The sequence below is a fragment of the Citrus sinensis genome, chromosome 8 (genome assembly GCF_022201045.2).
Source record: "Citrus sinensis cultivar Valencia sweet orange chromosome 8, DVS_A1.0, whole genome shotgun sequence".
Classification (NCBI taxonomy): Eukaryota; Viridiplantae; Streptophyta; class Magnoliopsida; order Sapindales; family Rutaceae; genus Citrus; species Citrus sinensis.
Genome location: NC_068563.1, coordinates 10052963 through 10071625, shown reverse-complemented (window position 1 = coordinate 10071625; position 18663 = coordinate 10052963). Strand labels below are relative to the sequence as shown.

The 18663-nt window shown below is 33.2% G+C and overlaps 1 protein-coding gene and 1 non-coding gene across 2 annotated transcripts; both read right to left on the bottom strand.

Moving 5' to 3' along the window:
* Window positions 1-3772: 3772 nt before the first annotated feature.
* Window positions 3773-5598, bottom strand: LOC127899291 (uncharacterized). Its single transcript, XM_052432639.1, has 7 exons — window positions 5477-5598; window positions 5198-5368; window positions 4996-5100; window positions 4848-4911; window positions 4675-4767; window positions 3896-3994; window positions 3773-3802 (listed from the first exon to the last, which is right to left on the bottom strand). The coding sequence occupies exons 1-7, from the start codon at window positions 5596-5598 to the stop codon at window positions 3773-3775; spliced, it is 684 nt and encodes a 227-aa protein (XP_052288599.1).
* Window positions 5599-11742: 6144 nt separating this feature from the next.
* On the bottom strand, window positions 11743-11846 carry LOC127899495 (small nucleolar RNA R71). Its single transcript, XR_008051372.1, has one exon. It is a non-coding gene; the product is annotated as a small nucleolar RNA R71 (small nucleolar RNA).
* Window positions 11847-18663: the final 6817 nt, after the last annotated feature.

Below are 18663 nucleotides of genomic sequence, written 5' to 3'. Positions count from 1 at the left end.
CATTCCTCCTTATGTACCACTAAATAAAAACTTAATAATGTAGCAGCAAGACAAATTTAAGACTAATAGTAGCCTGATTACAGAATACCTAAAAGTTGCAAGACATCAATTATTTCACAAAAGTGATCACTAATTGATTATAGTTTCGGCAAATAAGTCATTAATTTCCAAACCATTCTCTTATAAGTTTTCATAGTATCTAATTTACCTTAAAAATTTTGAAAAATACATTATTCAAAGAACAATGGACTCATGATACATAACTTGGAATTGTTGGGCAGGGAAGGAGGGTGGTGTGGTACCTTGGCCTAGGATTTCTAAGTATTTAACCCAAAAGACTAGTCTATTTGGTGAATTGACATATTCTACTTATAAAGTCGAGTAACGCCCCTTTATTAGCCAATATGCAACGTAACTCAAGAATCTCCCCTCTAGACGAAACTACCATCGGACCCCAGTCATTTCATCTGACACACTTGAATTGTTCCACTACCATATTCTGGCTATGAGGATCTGGCTCCGATACCACTTGTTGGGGGGGGGGGGGGGTTGGCCTAGAATTTCTAGGTATCCAATCTAAAAGATTAGCCTATTGGATAGATCTACATATCCTACTTATAATCACAAGTAACTCCTCTTTACTAGTCAATGTGAGACACAAGTCAACAAGAATATTTCAAATGGACAACTAAAGACTTCATATCTTTGTTTGCATAACTAAAAAATCTATTTTTCATCTCATATATATATATATATTTGTCAAGTAAAGAAAAAATAAATAAATATACATCCCAACAATTTAATGCTATAGACTAAAAGTTCTAAAAAACAATTGAATATGAACTGCTTTGCGAAATCTTGAAAAGAACCAATGTGCCAAAAGTAGCCAATGAAAATAAATAGAAGACAAAGGAATTGTTTCACTCTGTAGATAATAGTATTGTCAAAATCTTGTTGTCTATGTTGCCATTTAGTCCCGTACCATATGCCTATTTTAAAGCCAAGATTTTGGATTTGTTAAAGTTTGAGAAAGCTATTAAACCATATGGTTTAATAGTCAAAAGTAATGACATTATATTATTAAACCATACAATTTATAGCTTTTCCGCACTTTCTCTCTCTCTCTCTACATATATAGTAATGATCAGACTTAGAATTCTGGATTTAATTAAAGATAAAAAAACTATTAAACCACGCGATTTAATTGTATAATATCATTATACTATTGAAAAATATGGTCTAACAACTTTCATGGTCATTACACTATTAAACTACCAAGTTTAATAACTTTCTTTGACTTTAACAAATCTAGGATCTTGAAACATTTCTATATACATATAGATATCCTTTATGGACAATAGTGCAAGTCTACAACGATTTATTTCATATTTTAACTGGGCAATAATAGTGTCATAAGTTGAGAAATTCATTTTCAGTGAAGTTGAGAAATGAGCAGACAATTTGCATGCATTTTATAAGGAGTTTATCTAGTTTCATGTGCAAGTTTGCAGATGGCATTAAATGTTTAATACAAGTCTACATAATAAATTGTGTTTTCAGCACGATTTTTAGACACCATACAAATTTGGTGGCTAAAAGTTTGTGCGCTGATAACAGAAACGACGGTAACTCAACTCCAATCCAATTTAACCCACCAACTAAACCAAACGACACTCTTTACTGTCTGGTGTATTTAATAGTCAAAAGTACTCAGAGGAGGCTTGTGCCCTAGGCAACTTAGGCGGTTGTCTAGGGCCCCGCCATGATGAAGGTCCCAAATTTAGGATATTAATTTTTTAATTTTTTTTAAAATTTAATTGATAATAATTAATTTGCTTTAAATAAGGTAAACCATATTAAATATTAATTAAAAGATTCCAGCTAAAAATAATAGATAAGACTTAAAAAAATTCAAATTGGAAGCTTTTGATTGCATTTAGATTTAGGCTAATAAATGTTATTACATTTTCAAAGAATAAACGTTCATCTTAGGTAGTTGAGTGCACTTAGAATCTAGTTAATAAATATTATTATATTTTTAAGAAATAACATTCAAATTTGATAGTTATATATTGCATTTGGAATTCACCTAAATTTTCATACTTGAGTGAATTACTCCCCATTAAAAAAAAGTGAATTACTCTAAAAGCAAAAGAAACGTGTCTACAAGAAAAAAAAATATATTTTTTCTCTACTGCAACTTTTTTCTCTAGTCATTGATCATTGCTCCCAACTACCGTTGAAAGCCACATTGCCACAATCTCAAAATAAAAGTTAATTTGTGATTTAAGTTCAAAGTTCCAGCTTTTATCTTTCTATTCTCTTGAATCCCTATTATTTATTTGTGCTATTTTTTCTTATACATATTCTTGTATTCACTTGTTTTGATTTAATTTGTCTAGCATAATTGTGTGCATGCTTTATTATTATTCCATTTCAATAATAAATAGTCTACAAGAAAATATGAATCGGGATATCAAAAACTACAAAAAAAGAGAAGAATAGAAAAATTAGTTCAATCACAAAAAGGAGCCCTTGATAAGTTTGTTAGGAGTGATAAAAAAAAAATGTGAATTTGAGTGAAGAATTAGTAGATGATGAAGTGTCTAATGATAAAAATGACACCGAAGATAATAATAATAATCATAATGAAAGTGAAATTAGAGATGAAACTGAAGGTCTAGGAGAGTTCCATTTTTCAAATAATATTTATGATCCTGGTAGATGGGAAAATATAGATACAAAATTAAGAGATTTCCTTATAGAGAAAGGTCCAATTAGAGAGAATAATTTAATTTTTCCAAAGGATGAATTTTCTAGGCATTTTTCTACTACTTATTACATTAAAAAATTACCCAATGGAGAAAAATATAATCGAAGATGGCTAGTATATTCAAAAGATTTTGATAAAGTTTATTGTTTTTGTTGCAAATTATTCAATGCAAACTCTAATAAAAGTCAACTAAGTAATGAAGGAACTAATGATTGGAAAAACCTTAGTGTTAAACTTAAAAGTCATGAAACTAGCACTGAACATATCAGTAATATGAATATGTGGGTTGAATTAGAAGAAAGATTATTGAAGAAAAGAACAATCACTACTAGAAAAATAGTCTTTACTGACTTTAGAATAGTGTCAGAAATTACTTTTACTGACACTTGTTAATTGTGTCAGTAATCTAGGAGTCAGAAAAATAGTGACACTTGTAATTAGTGTTAGTGATTACTATTACTATAGTATTACCAGATTTATGACACTATGGTATTAGTAATTACTGATAATGATCACTTGTTAAAAGTTACTTTCACCATAGTATCACAAAATATTATGACACTATAGTAATAGTATTTACTAATAATTATTACATGTCAATAGTTTGTTTTACACTGGGATATGACATGATAGAATAAACGGATATTAATACTTTAGTGTCAGCAATTTATAATACTATAGCATCACTAATATTATGATGCTGAATCATTTTTTAGCGTTAATGGCTTCGATTAAATGGTGCTGAAATTATTGTTGTTACTCGATTATTTTCATTATTCTTTTAGTTTTGCCAATCAAATAATGGTATTCAAAGAAAATCTATTCAAATTAAACTAAAGTACAAATTTGAATAATTAAATATAAGTATATAATATTCCTACCAACATTTAAATAGGTATCAAATAAAATAGTAATACAAATATCCAAAATATTGTTTGAAAACATGTCAAATATTTATATGAACACATAATGACAGTTTGCAGGAAACAATCAGTACATCTACTCTTTGATCTTTGCCTTTCCCTTCACCTTTGCCACATATAATTGCAGTATATAGAATCAATTAGCTACTATGCTACAAAAATCAATTCTTTGATATTTACAAGCAAAAATATAATTTACCTCATTATTGTATGCTACAAGTAACTTTGCAACATACATCGCCCACTGATCGCGAAGTTGCGAAAGATCGTCCATAGTGTACTCATTATAGCCCTTGAACTTCAAAAATAAAGTAACAAAATATATTCATATATTATAGAATTTGTCCTAAAATAGAATAGCACAATAAAAACTTATATTTTTAAGTTTGCCAGGATTAACATCAAAACTGAAGAACATGCAAATAAATTGTATTACCATAGCAAACAACGGTTACCAAAGCTGTCTAAGAAGCTGATAATTTATAATATATTATTTGCTTTACTCAATATTACTTCTAACACTCAACACTGGGATTTATATGCTTTATATCTGTACATGCAGTAGCTCCAATCATTGCTCAATAATACTTTAACACTGAACACTGAGATTTATATGCATTCTATTTGTACATGCAACAGCTCCAGTCATTTTAGTTTACACTAAAGTGCCTTAAATACATAATAGAACACAGTAAAAATTGGCATTAATTTTTCCAAACATGTTGAATGCATTTAGTAAAATGTATATAGCGTTATAGCTTTTACCTATAATAAATATGGCAAATGAAGTGTATGTGATTATCCTAAACATACACAAGATTTCCTCTAATCCCTAGCACAAGATATGATTATATTGCTAGTTTCAAGCATAAAGCAGCAAACTGTTCACCCATTAACCATCTTCACAATTCACTTAAGAAAATCCATTTCACAATGCATTCTTCGAACAAATATTAAACAAGTTCTGGAGAAACTCACATTGTTTTCAAGAATGCACAAATCGCGAACAATATCCTGGATATACTTCATCACATAGTAACCACATTCAAAGGTTCCAGCTTGTTTCGGACACTAAAAAATAAATAAATAAACTTAGTTTCAAATATACTGATGAAGTAACAATGGAAATCATAACTTTGTTTCATTAATACCTTCACAGAGACCCACTGCACAGCCTTCTTTTTATTACTCTTCACTTGATGCATTGTTATCCCACTATAAATAATAAATAACAGATGCAACAAATTAATGTACAACATAAAAAATTAATAAAGAATTAAGTAAACTAATTAAACTTACTCATTCACCATTTGTTTCAACTCATCATCAGGATTATCACCTAATGGATCAAGATAATAAATTTTTCGCCTCACCATATCAATTGCTACTAGCACCCAGTGGCCACTAAACAAACAAGTAAAAAAAAAAAAAACAGATTACAAGATAAATTTAAATAATTTATGTTAAAAAATAAAATAGACAAAAAATAAATAAACTATACCCTGGGTTATATGGGAAGACAATTATTTGGGCTATTTGAATCTTGTCCAAAAGGTCTGAAATATAGGAACACCTATTTGGGTAGCTTGCTTGACTTGGGTGTAACTTAACTATGCATCCAAATTGAATTGGAATAACACCACTGCCATTATCCATCTCTTCATATAAGTGTCTATTAAAAAAAGAAACTTTCATGGCATGAATATAAGAAATAAATAAATGACAGTTTGCAAAATCAGAAAACATAGTAAAAACATAAATCAAGTTTTTTATTTCTTACTTGATCCATATCTCCAAAATAGAATTTGAGAGCTTTGTAAACTCAATGACTTCATTGCAAATCTGCTCGTCTAATCTGCTCTCCCAATAGACACCAAAAGTCCTCAAATCATGGGCAATCATAATCGTCCGTGGCAGGGAGATCTCAATCATCAAAGAAAAGATGTTTATTTGTGAACTTTTGTTCTCTTTTCTTGCTTTTACAGCTCCACGGGTATTCTTTCTCAGAACCAGTTTCCTTGCTGTCACTGGTTTTACAACAACGGGTTCCTTTGTTGTTCGTTTTTGTTCATACAGATATACCACGGCATTTGTAGGAGACCTTCGGCCATCCACTTTTCTCTTTGAAGGAGTTAATCTTGGAGATATTCTTGGGGTGATTTTTGAAGTGGCTTCACAAACTACTGGGAGGGGATGGCAGGGGAGGTGTGTTGATGTTTTTGTCAGGTTTTGGACAAACAGTGGGGTCATTGGTCACTGACTTTGGACTAACTTTGGTCACCGACTTGGGGGTAGCTTTGGGGTTGTTGTTGGTCACTGATTTTGGGGTAGCTTTGGGGTTGTTGGTCACTGACTTTGGAGTTGCTTTAGGGTTGTTAGTCACTGACTTTGGAGTAACTTTGTTGGGTGATCGACGATCTATCTCCATCTTAACACTGCAACCACCTTTGGAGTTAGGAAAGTTGGAACTGCCAACTTCAGTGTTGTTGCAGGCGTTGATCCTTGCATTCATTTGATCTAATTGAGCTTGCATAAACTGAAAACTCTCCTGATACATTTTCCGTTCTCGTGCCAACTCCGTGGGGTTAGGGACATTGAAATACATGGATGGGGTGATGAATTGACCCAATCCTTGTACCCGACTTCCATTAGGCTTCTTTTGAAGTGCTTCACCTAGGATATCATTCGGTCCTTGGGATTGGAACGTTCCCTGCTCAACTTAACTTCTTAGCTCACTCTACAAAATAAATACAAAAATAATTTGATCAAAATTAGGAATAAAAAAACAAATAAGTTAAATAATGGCAGTGGTGGTGGAAACTTACAATTCTCTCAGCCACTTGCTGCACTTCAAGTGTATAAGTTCCATCTTTTCTCCTATGAGCCAATAACCAGGCTTCACTGCAGTCAATCTCGTACTCAGTAACTCCGAGGTCCAACTGCTGTAATAATTCAACAAAAATTAAATTGAAAACTGGTATGAATCATCCTATTATTTGTATTGAAAATGTCATAAGTTTGTATAGAGTGGTTATTATACTTACTCTTTTATGCAACAACCCAGCATATCCTGTGCTGCCCAAGTGATGATTGTACATATTCTTTGCTAATTTTTCCTTTGCTGCCTTACTTTTTTCCTGCACAAAGCGGATATTGATTAAAATGGTTACATGAACTCAATAATATTATTTAACTAACATAATTTTAAACATACCTGAAAGGCTTCAGATAAAATCTTATCAACAAAGCTCTTCCAGTCCTCTTTTCTAATGCTTTCATACTCAAGAGGAGGCTTTTTCAGTGAACTCAAGTTGTTTGCATTGGGCAGAATATATTCATTGGCCAACTTACATCTAAAGCCCCTTAATGCAATTCCCATCCACTTGAACACTTGGGTTTTCGCCTTAAGACTCAACTTAAACTTTTCCTAAAAATGAGTCAATAATGTCTCCTTGATGTCTAGTGGCACTTTCCTCCAATCATCATAGATAATTGGAACTCTTTCCCGTACAATCACCCCAATGTAGTTCCTCATATCATTTCTCTTTTTGCCAACTGGAACTCCGAAAGAATTGTACATAACCTCAGTGTCGTCACTAGCTCCTCTCTGCAGGTCTTTCTTCTTTGTAAGGTTTCGTCTTGGTCTGCCTTCTAGATCTGGATCAAATGTTGGCTCCTCTTTTTCTGCCATGTCTCCAACAAACCTGCAAATACATCAAAGTGGATGAGTGCACCACATACCAATCTAATATCCTAATATAATAATAAAATAATAAAAAACAAATTTGTTGGTGACTTACGGGAAATAGTGGTAATAAGGCATAGTAGTTGGATTATTCATTTTCCGTACCAATATTTACAAGAAAAACATCAACAACTACTCTGACACAAACTCCTCATCACCCAAACCTAACTTACATTCTAGAAAATTGTTGGATAATGGTACATACTCATCGATGCCATCACACAAGTCCTCATTTGAATAATTACATTTTGAGCTCACTGAACAAACAACTGATTTACTATTATCTAACTGATCTTTCACATAAAACACTTGCTTTGCATGACGAGCTAGAATGAAACAGTCAGATTTGTAGCCTATTCAATCTAAATTGACTACAGTGAACCCTAACTCATCAACATTAACCCCTCTATCATCTACCCAATCGCACTTGAAAAGTACGTTCTTAACCCCTAGATAATCAAGCTGCCAAATTTCACTAACAACCCCATAAAAAGGCATATCCCTAGAATGAGGATTTTTGTCTTGCGAACTTGAAATCTGTAAAGTTTTAGCAACTACATAAACGCCATTGTTTTGTGTTATACGGTTGCTATCCCGATCTCTTGTAGCAAAATTAAAACCATTAATACAGTAGCCATCATATGTAACCACGCTTGAGCAGGGTTTGTTTGCCAGCCACCATACGTTTTCGTCAACCACTACATTATTTGCTTTATCAGTTGTTACCTATTGTTCAATTAATAAAATCACAATAATTAGTTGAAAGAGAAAAGTTTGTGTGCTTTTACTTGGATACTTTTATTAGATCTAATGAAGTTAATCTAACCTTTTGTTTCAGCTCAGCAAACGTACGGGAGTGCTCAGTTGGCAACCATAAAGGCTTTTTTAATTGACGAGGGTGTGTTGATTGCAATAAAGCTAAATGCTCCCTAAAATTATACCAACAGAATTATTAAAATTGAAAAAAAATTAACGAAAAAGAGGTTCAAATTTTCAGTCATATACTCTATGTATGGTTGAATCTCGGGGGTGTTATCTAAAACACATCGGTGCACTTGCGCCAATGTAGGGCCATCAACCATCTTAATATTTGCACCTCCGAGTGGCCTTTCGACTGTAAAATCAATTAGACAACTAGTAAGTAGTCCGATTGAATTACAATTGGAAAGGTATTCAGCACAAAATTCAAGTGCTTCCTCAGCAATATAGCACTCTGCAATGCAACCTTCAGGATGGTATCGGCTGCGTACATAGCCCTTTATAGGTTTCATTTCTCTCTCAAATGGATACATCCATCGAAGGTAAACCGGGCCACATAATCTAACTTCTTCAACTAGATGGACTGTTAAATGGACCATTATATCGAAGAAGGCAGGTAGGAAAGATTGTTCTAAATTGTATAAGGTGATTGTAAGTTCTTTTTGCAATTGGTCTAGAGAATTGGGCTCTACTACCTTAGAACACAAAGAATTAAAGAAGAGGCACAACCTGATTATGACAGATCTGACATTTTGAGGTAAACAATTTCGAATTGCTAATGGTAGTAGTTGTTGCATCAAGGTATGACAATCATGAGACTTAAGCCCGTGAAGACGACAATCATCCATTGAAACAATATTTCTAAAATTAGAACAATAGCCATCAGGAACTTTAACACTTTGCAAGGTTTCACAGATCATTTTTTTTTCCTTCTTACTTAAAGTGTACGGGGCAGGGGGCAAGACTTTGTTTTGTTCATCAGGAGCTAATACAATCAATGCTTTGTTAATTTTTTCTCTAAGGTCTGGATGTATAAGATCTTTTCTAGCATTAATTTCATCTTTTGTTTTCCGCGGTTGATGGAGTAATGTGCCATAGATGCTCTCGCATACATTTTTCTCAATATGCATCACATCTAGTTGATGGCGAACTAACAAATGTTCCCAATATTCTAAATCAAAGAAGATTGATATCTTTTTGTACAGCAACTGAGCTACATTCCCTTTACCATCACCCTCACATTCAATCTCACTATCTCCCTCACACTCACCCTCAACCTCACCCTCACCCTCACCCTCACCCTCAACATCACCCTCACCCTTGTTGAGTGTTAGAAAATGCATATTTATAAAGGAGAAAACCGTCATTTTACATTTCAAGTCTTACTAACAACCCTTACTTTTATGTATTTAACATTCTTATGATTTAATTACGTGTGTTTTATTTTAATTAAGTAATTTATGTATTCTAGGGGCATTATAGTCATTTCACAATAAAGGAGAGATCAGACGGCAAAACGGACATCACTTTTGAACTCAGGACGGTCGAAAACCTTAGGAGGACCATAAAAGGAAAAATGACACTATTCACATGTACGGTACTATTCACGTACACAGTACTGTATACGTTACTGTTCACGGCACTGTTCACATAGACAGATTGATGACGTGGCATTGACTGATGAGGTGTCACGATCCTGTTGGGCTAAAATTCTTATGTACTGTTGATGGTGACGTGGCAGTATATCAGTGGACGAAAAATCTCGCGTACGGTGCATGCATCACACAGGATTAGTTTCAACCAAACCGCGTTACTGTTCATCCGGGTCAAACCGCGTTACTGTTCAAAGTCGGGTCAAACCGTGTTACTGTTCATCCGCGTGGTCAAACCGTGGACTGTTGACTGATGACGTGGCGCAATCCTGAGCGTCCAAACTGTTTTTAATCCGATGGCCATGATTTACTCCATGTATCTATAAAAAGGGGGCCTCCCCCCCCTAATTTGATATCTCTGAATCCATTTTTGGGATCCATTTTCTGTAATTCCCTCTCCATCTTGTATTTTCTTCGTATTTTAATAAATTCCCATTTTGCCCCTAGTTCAATTATGAGTGGCTAATTTTCTTTCAAGCTTGGGTTGAAGGTGAAGTCTCAACATGTGTCATGGGCTTAATTTGGTAAATTTACTTTCTCTTCCCCTCTAGTTTTTGTGGATGTTTTGACTTCTCGTCGACAAATAATACTAATCTTGTCTAGTACCGCCTTGGTTACACCGGCTCTCTAGTATAAGGTTATTATTATTTGGCACGATAAGCCCTTAGCACCATATTGATTAGAGCGTGGTTCATGAGGTGTGGATTCCCCCCTCATGATTTAATTGGCATTAATACGGATTATTTAGCCCATGATGCATGTTGATACGGATCCAGATACCCAAGTACGTCATTTCAATAGAATTATCTTCAATTTATTCTCGCCATTTTAATTTAAGTTTTAGCATATACCAAATCATTTCCACCATAAATCCAACAACCCATTTACAAAATTAATTCTACACAATTAAAATCCACCTCCTCGTGGGATCGACACTCGTCACCATAGATCTATACTACAATAGATTCGTGCGCTTGCGAGTACATTAAAATTTGCACAACAAGTTTTTGGCGCCGTTGCCAGGGAGGTAAGTAATTTTAATTCATAGAATTAATTTTTGTGAATAATTTCTTTTATTTGTTTTCTTGTATTTTTTTATTATTAAAAAAAAAGAAAAAAAAAGTGAATCTACATTTAAAGGTTAGTATTTCTTTTCTTTTTCTCTTCTTTAAAATTCTGTAATTTAATTTTCCATTTATTTTTCTTTGTAATTTTTTTTGTTTATCTTATTAATTTAATTTTTAGTTAATTTCTTTCACGTATTTATTTTTGTGTATTTTTATAGAAAGGTTGTAATAGCGCAATAAGGTTAGTATCGTAATTTCTCACTCTTCTTTATTTTTATTTGTTTTGTTCCCATCTTTGTTTTTTGTTTTGTTTGCATCTTTATTTTTATTTTATTTATTTTGCATGCATGGTCGTAGGTCATTATTACCTAATCTTGAACCTATAGACCTTGAATTAGAAAAAACACTTCGCACACAAAAGCACATTAAAAATAAATTTGAAATGGATTTGCAACCACAAGAGAGGCCATTTAAGGACTACTTCAGTCCTTTAGCTAATTTGAGCACATCATGCATAAGATACCCTAATGTAACTGCTAGGAGCTTTGAACTAAAACCTAGTGTGCTAAATTGTCTCCCCACATTTTATGGCCTAGAAAATGAGGATCCATATAATCATCTGAACGATTTTCATGCCATTTGTCAAACTTTTAAATATGAAAATTTTTCAGACGATGATGTTAAACTTAGACTATTCCTATTTTCTTTAAAGGATAGAGCTCGTTCATGGCTTAATACATTGCCTACTAATAGCATTATATCATGGGAACAAATGGTTACAAAATTTTTAAATAAATATTTCCCAGTGCATAAAACCAATGCTATTCGCAGGGAAATCTCAGAGTTTACCCAGAAAGATGACGAGCAATTTTTCGAAACAAGGGAGCGATTCAATGGGCTACTCTTGAAGTGTCCACATCATGGGTACGAGAAATGGCACCAATGCCAATACTTTTTGGAGGGATTACTACCAAATGTGCAAGAATGGCTAATGGCAACAAGTGGAGGAGAGCTAATGTCAAAAAGTGCGTCAGAAATTTGGGAATTCTTCCAGCGACAAGCGGACAATTCCCAACAACGGAGTCGATCACTCAGGAATACTAGAAGGACTAAAGGAGTGAATGAGGTTCACATTGGCGAGTCAACTTCGGGAATCAAAGAAGTCAAGGAGATGGTTGAAGGTCTTGCTCGACAAATAGCATCATTATCGACTGCTAAATCAACAGAACCACATGACCATGACTCATACTCAGATCAAGCCAATGCCATAGGTGTAATGAGAAAGCCATCAAATTACAACCCATACTCCAACACATATAACCCTGGATGGAGAGATCACCCTAATTTTTCATGGTCTCAAGGATTCCAACAGAATGGACCAGCAGCTCCAGCTCCACCAATGCAACAAATTTCTCAAACTCCTCAAGCCTCTCAGCCACCATTTAGACCATACAATCAGAACCAGAATTACTCTCAGCCCAGACCATGGGAGGATTCATTCCAGAATCTTAAGAATCTTATGTTAGCCTAAAGGGCTATACATAATGTAATTTTGATGATAACAAACATATGTATTGAGTGATTTAATAAATATTGTATCTCACATTTTTACTAGTTTTTTAAGGATAATATTTATACAAGTAAATCAAGTGAAATCAAGATTGAAGACACTCAACGGACAATGGCGACATCAAGAATAGTTTAGAGCTCAACGAACAAATTAGTGCAATAAATTCTTGTAAAGCCGGTATGATTTAATTGATGTTTGATTTAGCATTTGAGAAGCTCAAGAAATTAATTTAATTAAATAATTTTCATAAACTAAAAGTTTTTGTTTTTATAAAGAAAAGTATTTTGTGAATTTAAGTAATTTGGACTTAAATGCTAAGATTTGAAATCTTTGATTTTAATAAGTATTAAATTTCGGAGTTGGACGTTTTTACAAACATTTGAAATGTTTTGGGCCATACTATAATTTATGAATATTTTGGACTAAAGTGAAAGATTTTGAGAACTTTGAAAAATATAGGTATTATGTTGAAAAGGACCTTTGTGTGAAACAAGAAAATCTTTGGGGCCATATCATAATTTCAGAAAGTTTGAGAAAGACATCTATTTTTATGAAGTTCTGAAATTGGACCTATTTGCAAAGTTTTCTGACGTTTTGGGCCATAGTATAATTATAGAAAGTTTTGGGCTAAAGTGTAATTTTAGTGAACAGTAGTACTGTAGCAAAATTCAAAAATAACGGTAATATTACTGTTCCTGAGCGGCTAGCCGGATAATCAAGCGGCTAACCGCTTGAGCGCTGGAATTTGCCTATAACGGCTAGTTTTTGGGCTTTCACTATAAAAACTCAACTCAAACTTCATTTTAAGAACTAACACAAGCAAATATAAGATCATATAACATATATTGAGCTTCCATTTCGTAAATCATCATTTGTTGAATCATCATTGAGCTATAATTTGTTATTCACTCTTAAAGAGAGTTTTATTGTTGTGAATTTCATTTCTCATCAATTTGTGAGTGTACAAGTGTGGGAAACACTTGGGGTGAAAAGATTGGGGATATAATCTCTTGTTGTAAAGGTTCATTGACACCTTGGAAGTCAATTGTAAACATTTGAAGCCTTGGGAGGCTTGGATAGTGAAATCCTCAAGCCGGGTGAGCTTGGAGGCGTGGACGTAGGCGGGGATAGCCGAACCACGTAAAAATCCTTGTGTTCGTTTTCTCTTCCCTTACTCTTTTAATATTGTACTTGATTGAATTTATTGTTTTTTATTTGATTAAGGCGGTAGATTAAATTGTTGTGCGAATTGTATTGCATAAAATTTAAAATCCCAATTCACCCCCCCTCTTGGGTTGCATAACTTACATTTCATTTGGTATCAGAGCAAGGTGCTCTTGTGTAGACTTAATCGTCTAGAGTTAAAGATCCATGGCAACCCATAGTGACTCAACCTTTAGGGAAGGACAATCCACAATTAGACCACCGTTCTTTGACGGTAATGACTACCCATATTGGAAAACTAGGATGAGAATTTATTTACAAGCTTTAGATTATGAAATTTGGGAAATTGTTTGTGATGGTCCATTTATGCCTTTGATTAAAAACGAAGTTGGGGAAGATATTCCAAAACTTTCAAGGGAATGGAATGAATTGGAAAAGAGAAAAGCTTCTCTAAACTCCAAAGCTATGAATGCCTTGTTTTGTGCACTAGATAAGAAAGAGTTTCATAGAGTATCTAGTTGTGAAAGTGCTAATGAAATTTGGCACAAACTTGAAGTTGTTTATGAAGGCACGAATCAAGTGAAAGAGTCTAAAATTAGTAGGTACACTCGACAATATGAATTGTTTCAAATGGAACAAAATGAGAGTGTGTATTCTATGTATACTAGATTTACGGACATAGTGAACACTCTAGGAGCCCTAGGAAAGACCTTTTCAAATAGTGAGAAAGTTAAGAAAATCATTAGGTCGTTACCTAAGGAATGGAGACCAAAAAGGACTGCCATTGAGGAAGCCAAAGATTTAAATATTTTATCTATTGACGATTTAATTGGTTCTCTTATTTCTTATGAGGAAGATTTGGCAGCCGAAAGAGGCAATGAGGAGAAAAAGAAAAGCATTGCTCTCAAAGCCATGAAACATGAAAGTGATGAGGAAAGCGAGCTGGATGAGGAAGAGATGGATATGCTGGCTAGGAGGCTTAGAAAACTTTTTAAGAAATCCGGTGAGCGAAGAAAATCTAGAGACCTCAAGAACCGAAAGGAGAAGAAGGAAGTAATCAAATGTTATGAGTGCAAGAAGCCCGGTCATATAAGAACGGAATGCCCTCTTCTCAATAAGCTCAAGAAGAGAGCAATGGTAGCCACATGGGATGATAGCGATGAGGAAACAAGTGATAGTGAAGAACATCAAGAAATGACAAATCTAGCTCTCATGGCAATTGGAGATGAATTGGATGATGAACTTGATAAGGTAAATGATCTTTCTACTTATGATGAATTATATGATGCTTTTAAAGAATTGCATGATAATTGGATAAAAATTGGTAGAAAGAATGCATGTCTTAAAAAGAAAATGGTAAAGCTCACAAATGAGAATGAATCTCTAAGTGCAAAGATTACATGCTTAGAATTAGAGAATAAAACATTGCATGATAAAGTTGCATTATCGAATGAGAAACCTAGCACTTCACATGAGCATCTAGAATCATATGTAGATGACTTGAAAAATGAAAAGGATGCTTTACAAAAATGCAATGATTCATTAAATGAAAAGATTAAAGGACTAGAATTAGATAATAAAATGTTGCATGATAGAATTGCATCATTTAAAGGTAAACAAAGTATTTCATATGAGCATGAAAAATCACATGTTGATAAGTTGATAAAAGAAAATGAAGTGCTTAAGAAAAAGAGTAATGAGCTCAATGAAATTGTATTAAAATTCACAAATGGTCAAAAGAACTTAGAAAAATTACTAAGCACTCAAAAATGTGTGTTTGATAAAGGAGGACTTGGGTATAAGCCTTATTTGAAACAAAAATATTATAAGAATTATTTTGTTAAGGCTACCTCCACAAGTGATCATAAAATTGTTTGTCATTATTGCAATCAAAATGGTCATATGAGTTTTAGATGTTCAGTGAAAAGAAATGCATATTATGGAGCAAAATGTATTTGGGTTCCAAAAGGAACCATTGCTAACACTCAAGGACCCAAGAATATTTGGGTACCAAAATACACAACTTGAACAATTTTTTGTAGGTACCACAATCAAGGAATGATGGAGAAGTTCCTTGATGAAAGCTTGTGAGGATAATCATTTGAGCATGATCTAGGAGAAAAAGATGAGGCAAGATGATTTAATTGTTTTGGTAATAATTCTTGCCATATTAATTTTGTTGAATGAATTATGATAAATGAATTTGCGAAAATATGCTTGTATGTTTACATGATTGAATTATCATTGTGTTTAACATTGAGTGTTTTATCATGATGCAAGGTTATATATAAATGATGATAGTTTATCAACTCATCATGATGGATTTGTTTGATGTTAATGTTTATGAAGTGTTTAAGCATGATAGTTAAGTGGTGTGTTTGATTTATTAACTTTTGAATGCTTATATGTTTAATTATTGTGTAAATCCCAAGTTTGCACAAGCTGTAATGAATTGGTCATAACTCCTTCTAGAGAACTTCAAATCCATCTCTGTAAAATTTATTGGAAAGCTAACTTAATTATCTTTCCAACGGTATATAGCTTGCATGTTAATTCTGGCTCAATCAATACAGTTTTTATTTCGAAGTTGACCTTTCTGCATTTTCTTAAGTTTTGAATGCTTATATGCTTCATGATTGTATGCTTGATGGATGGATTATTTGTTTGAATTAATTATCTTTTGGATGTTTAAAATCATGAATTGTGCATTAAATTGGCTCTTGAGATGTTTCGGGATCACAAAATGATCACGGAATTGATAGAAACAAGCCGAAAAGCAAGTAGAGTGCAAGTGGACAGCAACCAGGCGGCTAGCCGCTTGGAAAACTGTCCCAAACCCGAGAGCAAGCGGCTAGCCGCTTGCCCCCAAGCGGCTAGCCGCTTGCCCCCAAGCGGCTAGCCGCTTGGTCACTGGTTGGGAAATTTTTTTTTGCTTGTTCTTCTTCCTTCGTGATTTTTCTGCACATGTTTCTCTTCTCTCACCAAAACCGTGAACATCCTCTCCATTTTCACCTCCATTTTCTTCCTTTTTCATCCATTTTCATGCCCAAATCAACCATTCAAACTAATACCCATGCATTTCATCTTCATTAAACACTTCTCCATCATGATTTCTTCACTTATTTTTCACCATTTCATCATCATCTCTCACGAGTGAACAGTACCTCACCATTTCTCTCTCAAAATTCTTCATCTTTCACTCATTTTCTTGTTAAAATCAATCATCCAAATCATTATTCATCCATTACTCCTTCAATTTTCGTTCTCAAAACTTCATTTCATCAACTCTCCACATTAAACCCAAAATCAAAAACCTAACTCTACCCGTTTCTCTCTCTACATTTTCAAGCTTCCTTTAGCCCATTTTTGATCCAATCTAACTCATATGTTAGCTTCATTCATCTCTAGGATCAATTTTCTTGGCTCAAACAAATCCATTTCACTCAATTTTTGTTAAACCCGAAATTGCATATTTAAGCTCTTTTTAATCCACTTTTGATCCAATCATCACCATCCATTATCTTAAATCATCTCTTGGATCAATATAATCGGTTTAAAATCATTCATTTCACTCATTATTTTACAAAACCGAATTTGTGCATTTTGGGTATATGCACCTACATTTTCATATGCATAATTATGGATTGTGGATGATGGTTGTTTAATATTTGGATATGTTATATTTGGATGATGTTTTATGCTTAAGTCTTATGTGTTGCTTGATAACTTGGTGGAGTTGTTGGTTTGTTATACTTATTAAACCTTATATGGAAGTGTTTTTAACTATGTTGTGTATTTGAGGATTTGTCCATTTTAAGGGGAGACTCTGACGAAATTTTTTCTCGCACAAAATTGGTAATATCTTTATCGAATTATTTTTGATGCTTTTGTTTCAATTGTATCTATCTATTTTTTTATGATAAAGGGGGAGATAAAAATGATATGTTTTTGGATAATATGCATTTTGGATAAATTTTTTAATTGGCCATATATTTAGGGGGAGCATATAATATGATTTTGGATAATATGCATTTTGAGCATTCTTTTGATGGCATGATGGTTCATGATCATTTAATGGTTAATTGGATGTTTGGTTATTATATATATATTTTTTATTAACCATTGACATATTATTGATCTTAGCATGAATTTCTAATAATTTTGATGATGAAGGGGGAGAAGTCATGTATTTTGAATATAGAGACATATAATATGTATTTTGATATTGAAGTATTTATGAATGGTTTTGAAATATTAAGGGGGAGTTTTTGTTTTGAATTTGATTTATATGTTTAATTATATATGCCATGTATTAAGGGGGAGTATAAATGTCAAAATACATGAGATGTTTGTCATCATCAAAAAGGGGGAGATTGTTAGCCTAAAGGGCTATACATAATGTAATTTTGATGATAACAAACATATGTATTGAGTGATTTAATAAATATTGTATCTCACATTTTTACTAGTTTTTGAAGGATAATATTTATACAAGTAAATCAAGTGAAATCAAGATTGAAGACACTCAACGGACAATGGCGACATCAAGAATAGTTTAGAGCTCAACGAACAAATTAGTGCAATAAATTCTTGTAAAGCCGGTATGATTTAATTGATGTTTGATTTAGCATTTGAGAAGCTCAAGAAATTAATTTAATTAAATAATTTTCATAAACTAAAAGTTTTTGTTTTTATAAAGAAAAGTATTTTGTGAATTTAAGTAATTTGGACTTAAATGCTAAGATTTGAAATCTTTGATTTTAATAAGTATTAAATTTCGGAGTTGGACGTTTTTACAAACATTTGAAATGTTTTGGGCCATACTATAATTTATGAATATTTTGGACTAAAGTGAAAGATTTTGAGAACTTTGAAAAATATAGGTATTATGTTGAAAAGGACCTTTGTGTGAAACAAGAAAATCTTTGGGGCCATATCATAATTTCAGAAAGTTTGAGAAAGACATCTATTTTTATGAAGTTCTGAAATTGGACCTATTTGCAAAGTTTT

Excerpts from the sequence above, each read along its gene's own strand:
- LOC127899291 (XM_052432639.1), bottom strand. The coding sequence starts at position 5,598 with ATGATTGCCCATGATTTGAGGACTTTTGGTGTCTATTGGGAGAGCAGA. Across the intron at positions 5,369-5,476 it reads ATTTTGGAGATATGGATCAA|ACACTTATATGAAGAGATGG; the intron begins GTAAGAAATAAA and ends TTTTTTTAATAG. Across the intron at positions 4,912-4,995 it reads TTGAAACAAATGGTGAATGA|TGGGATAACAATGCATCAAG; the intron begins GTAAGTTTAATT and ends TATTATTTATAG.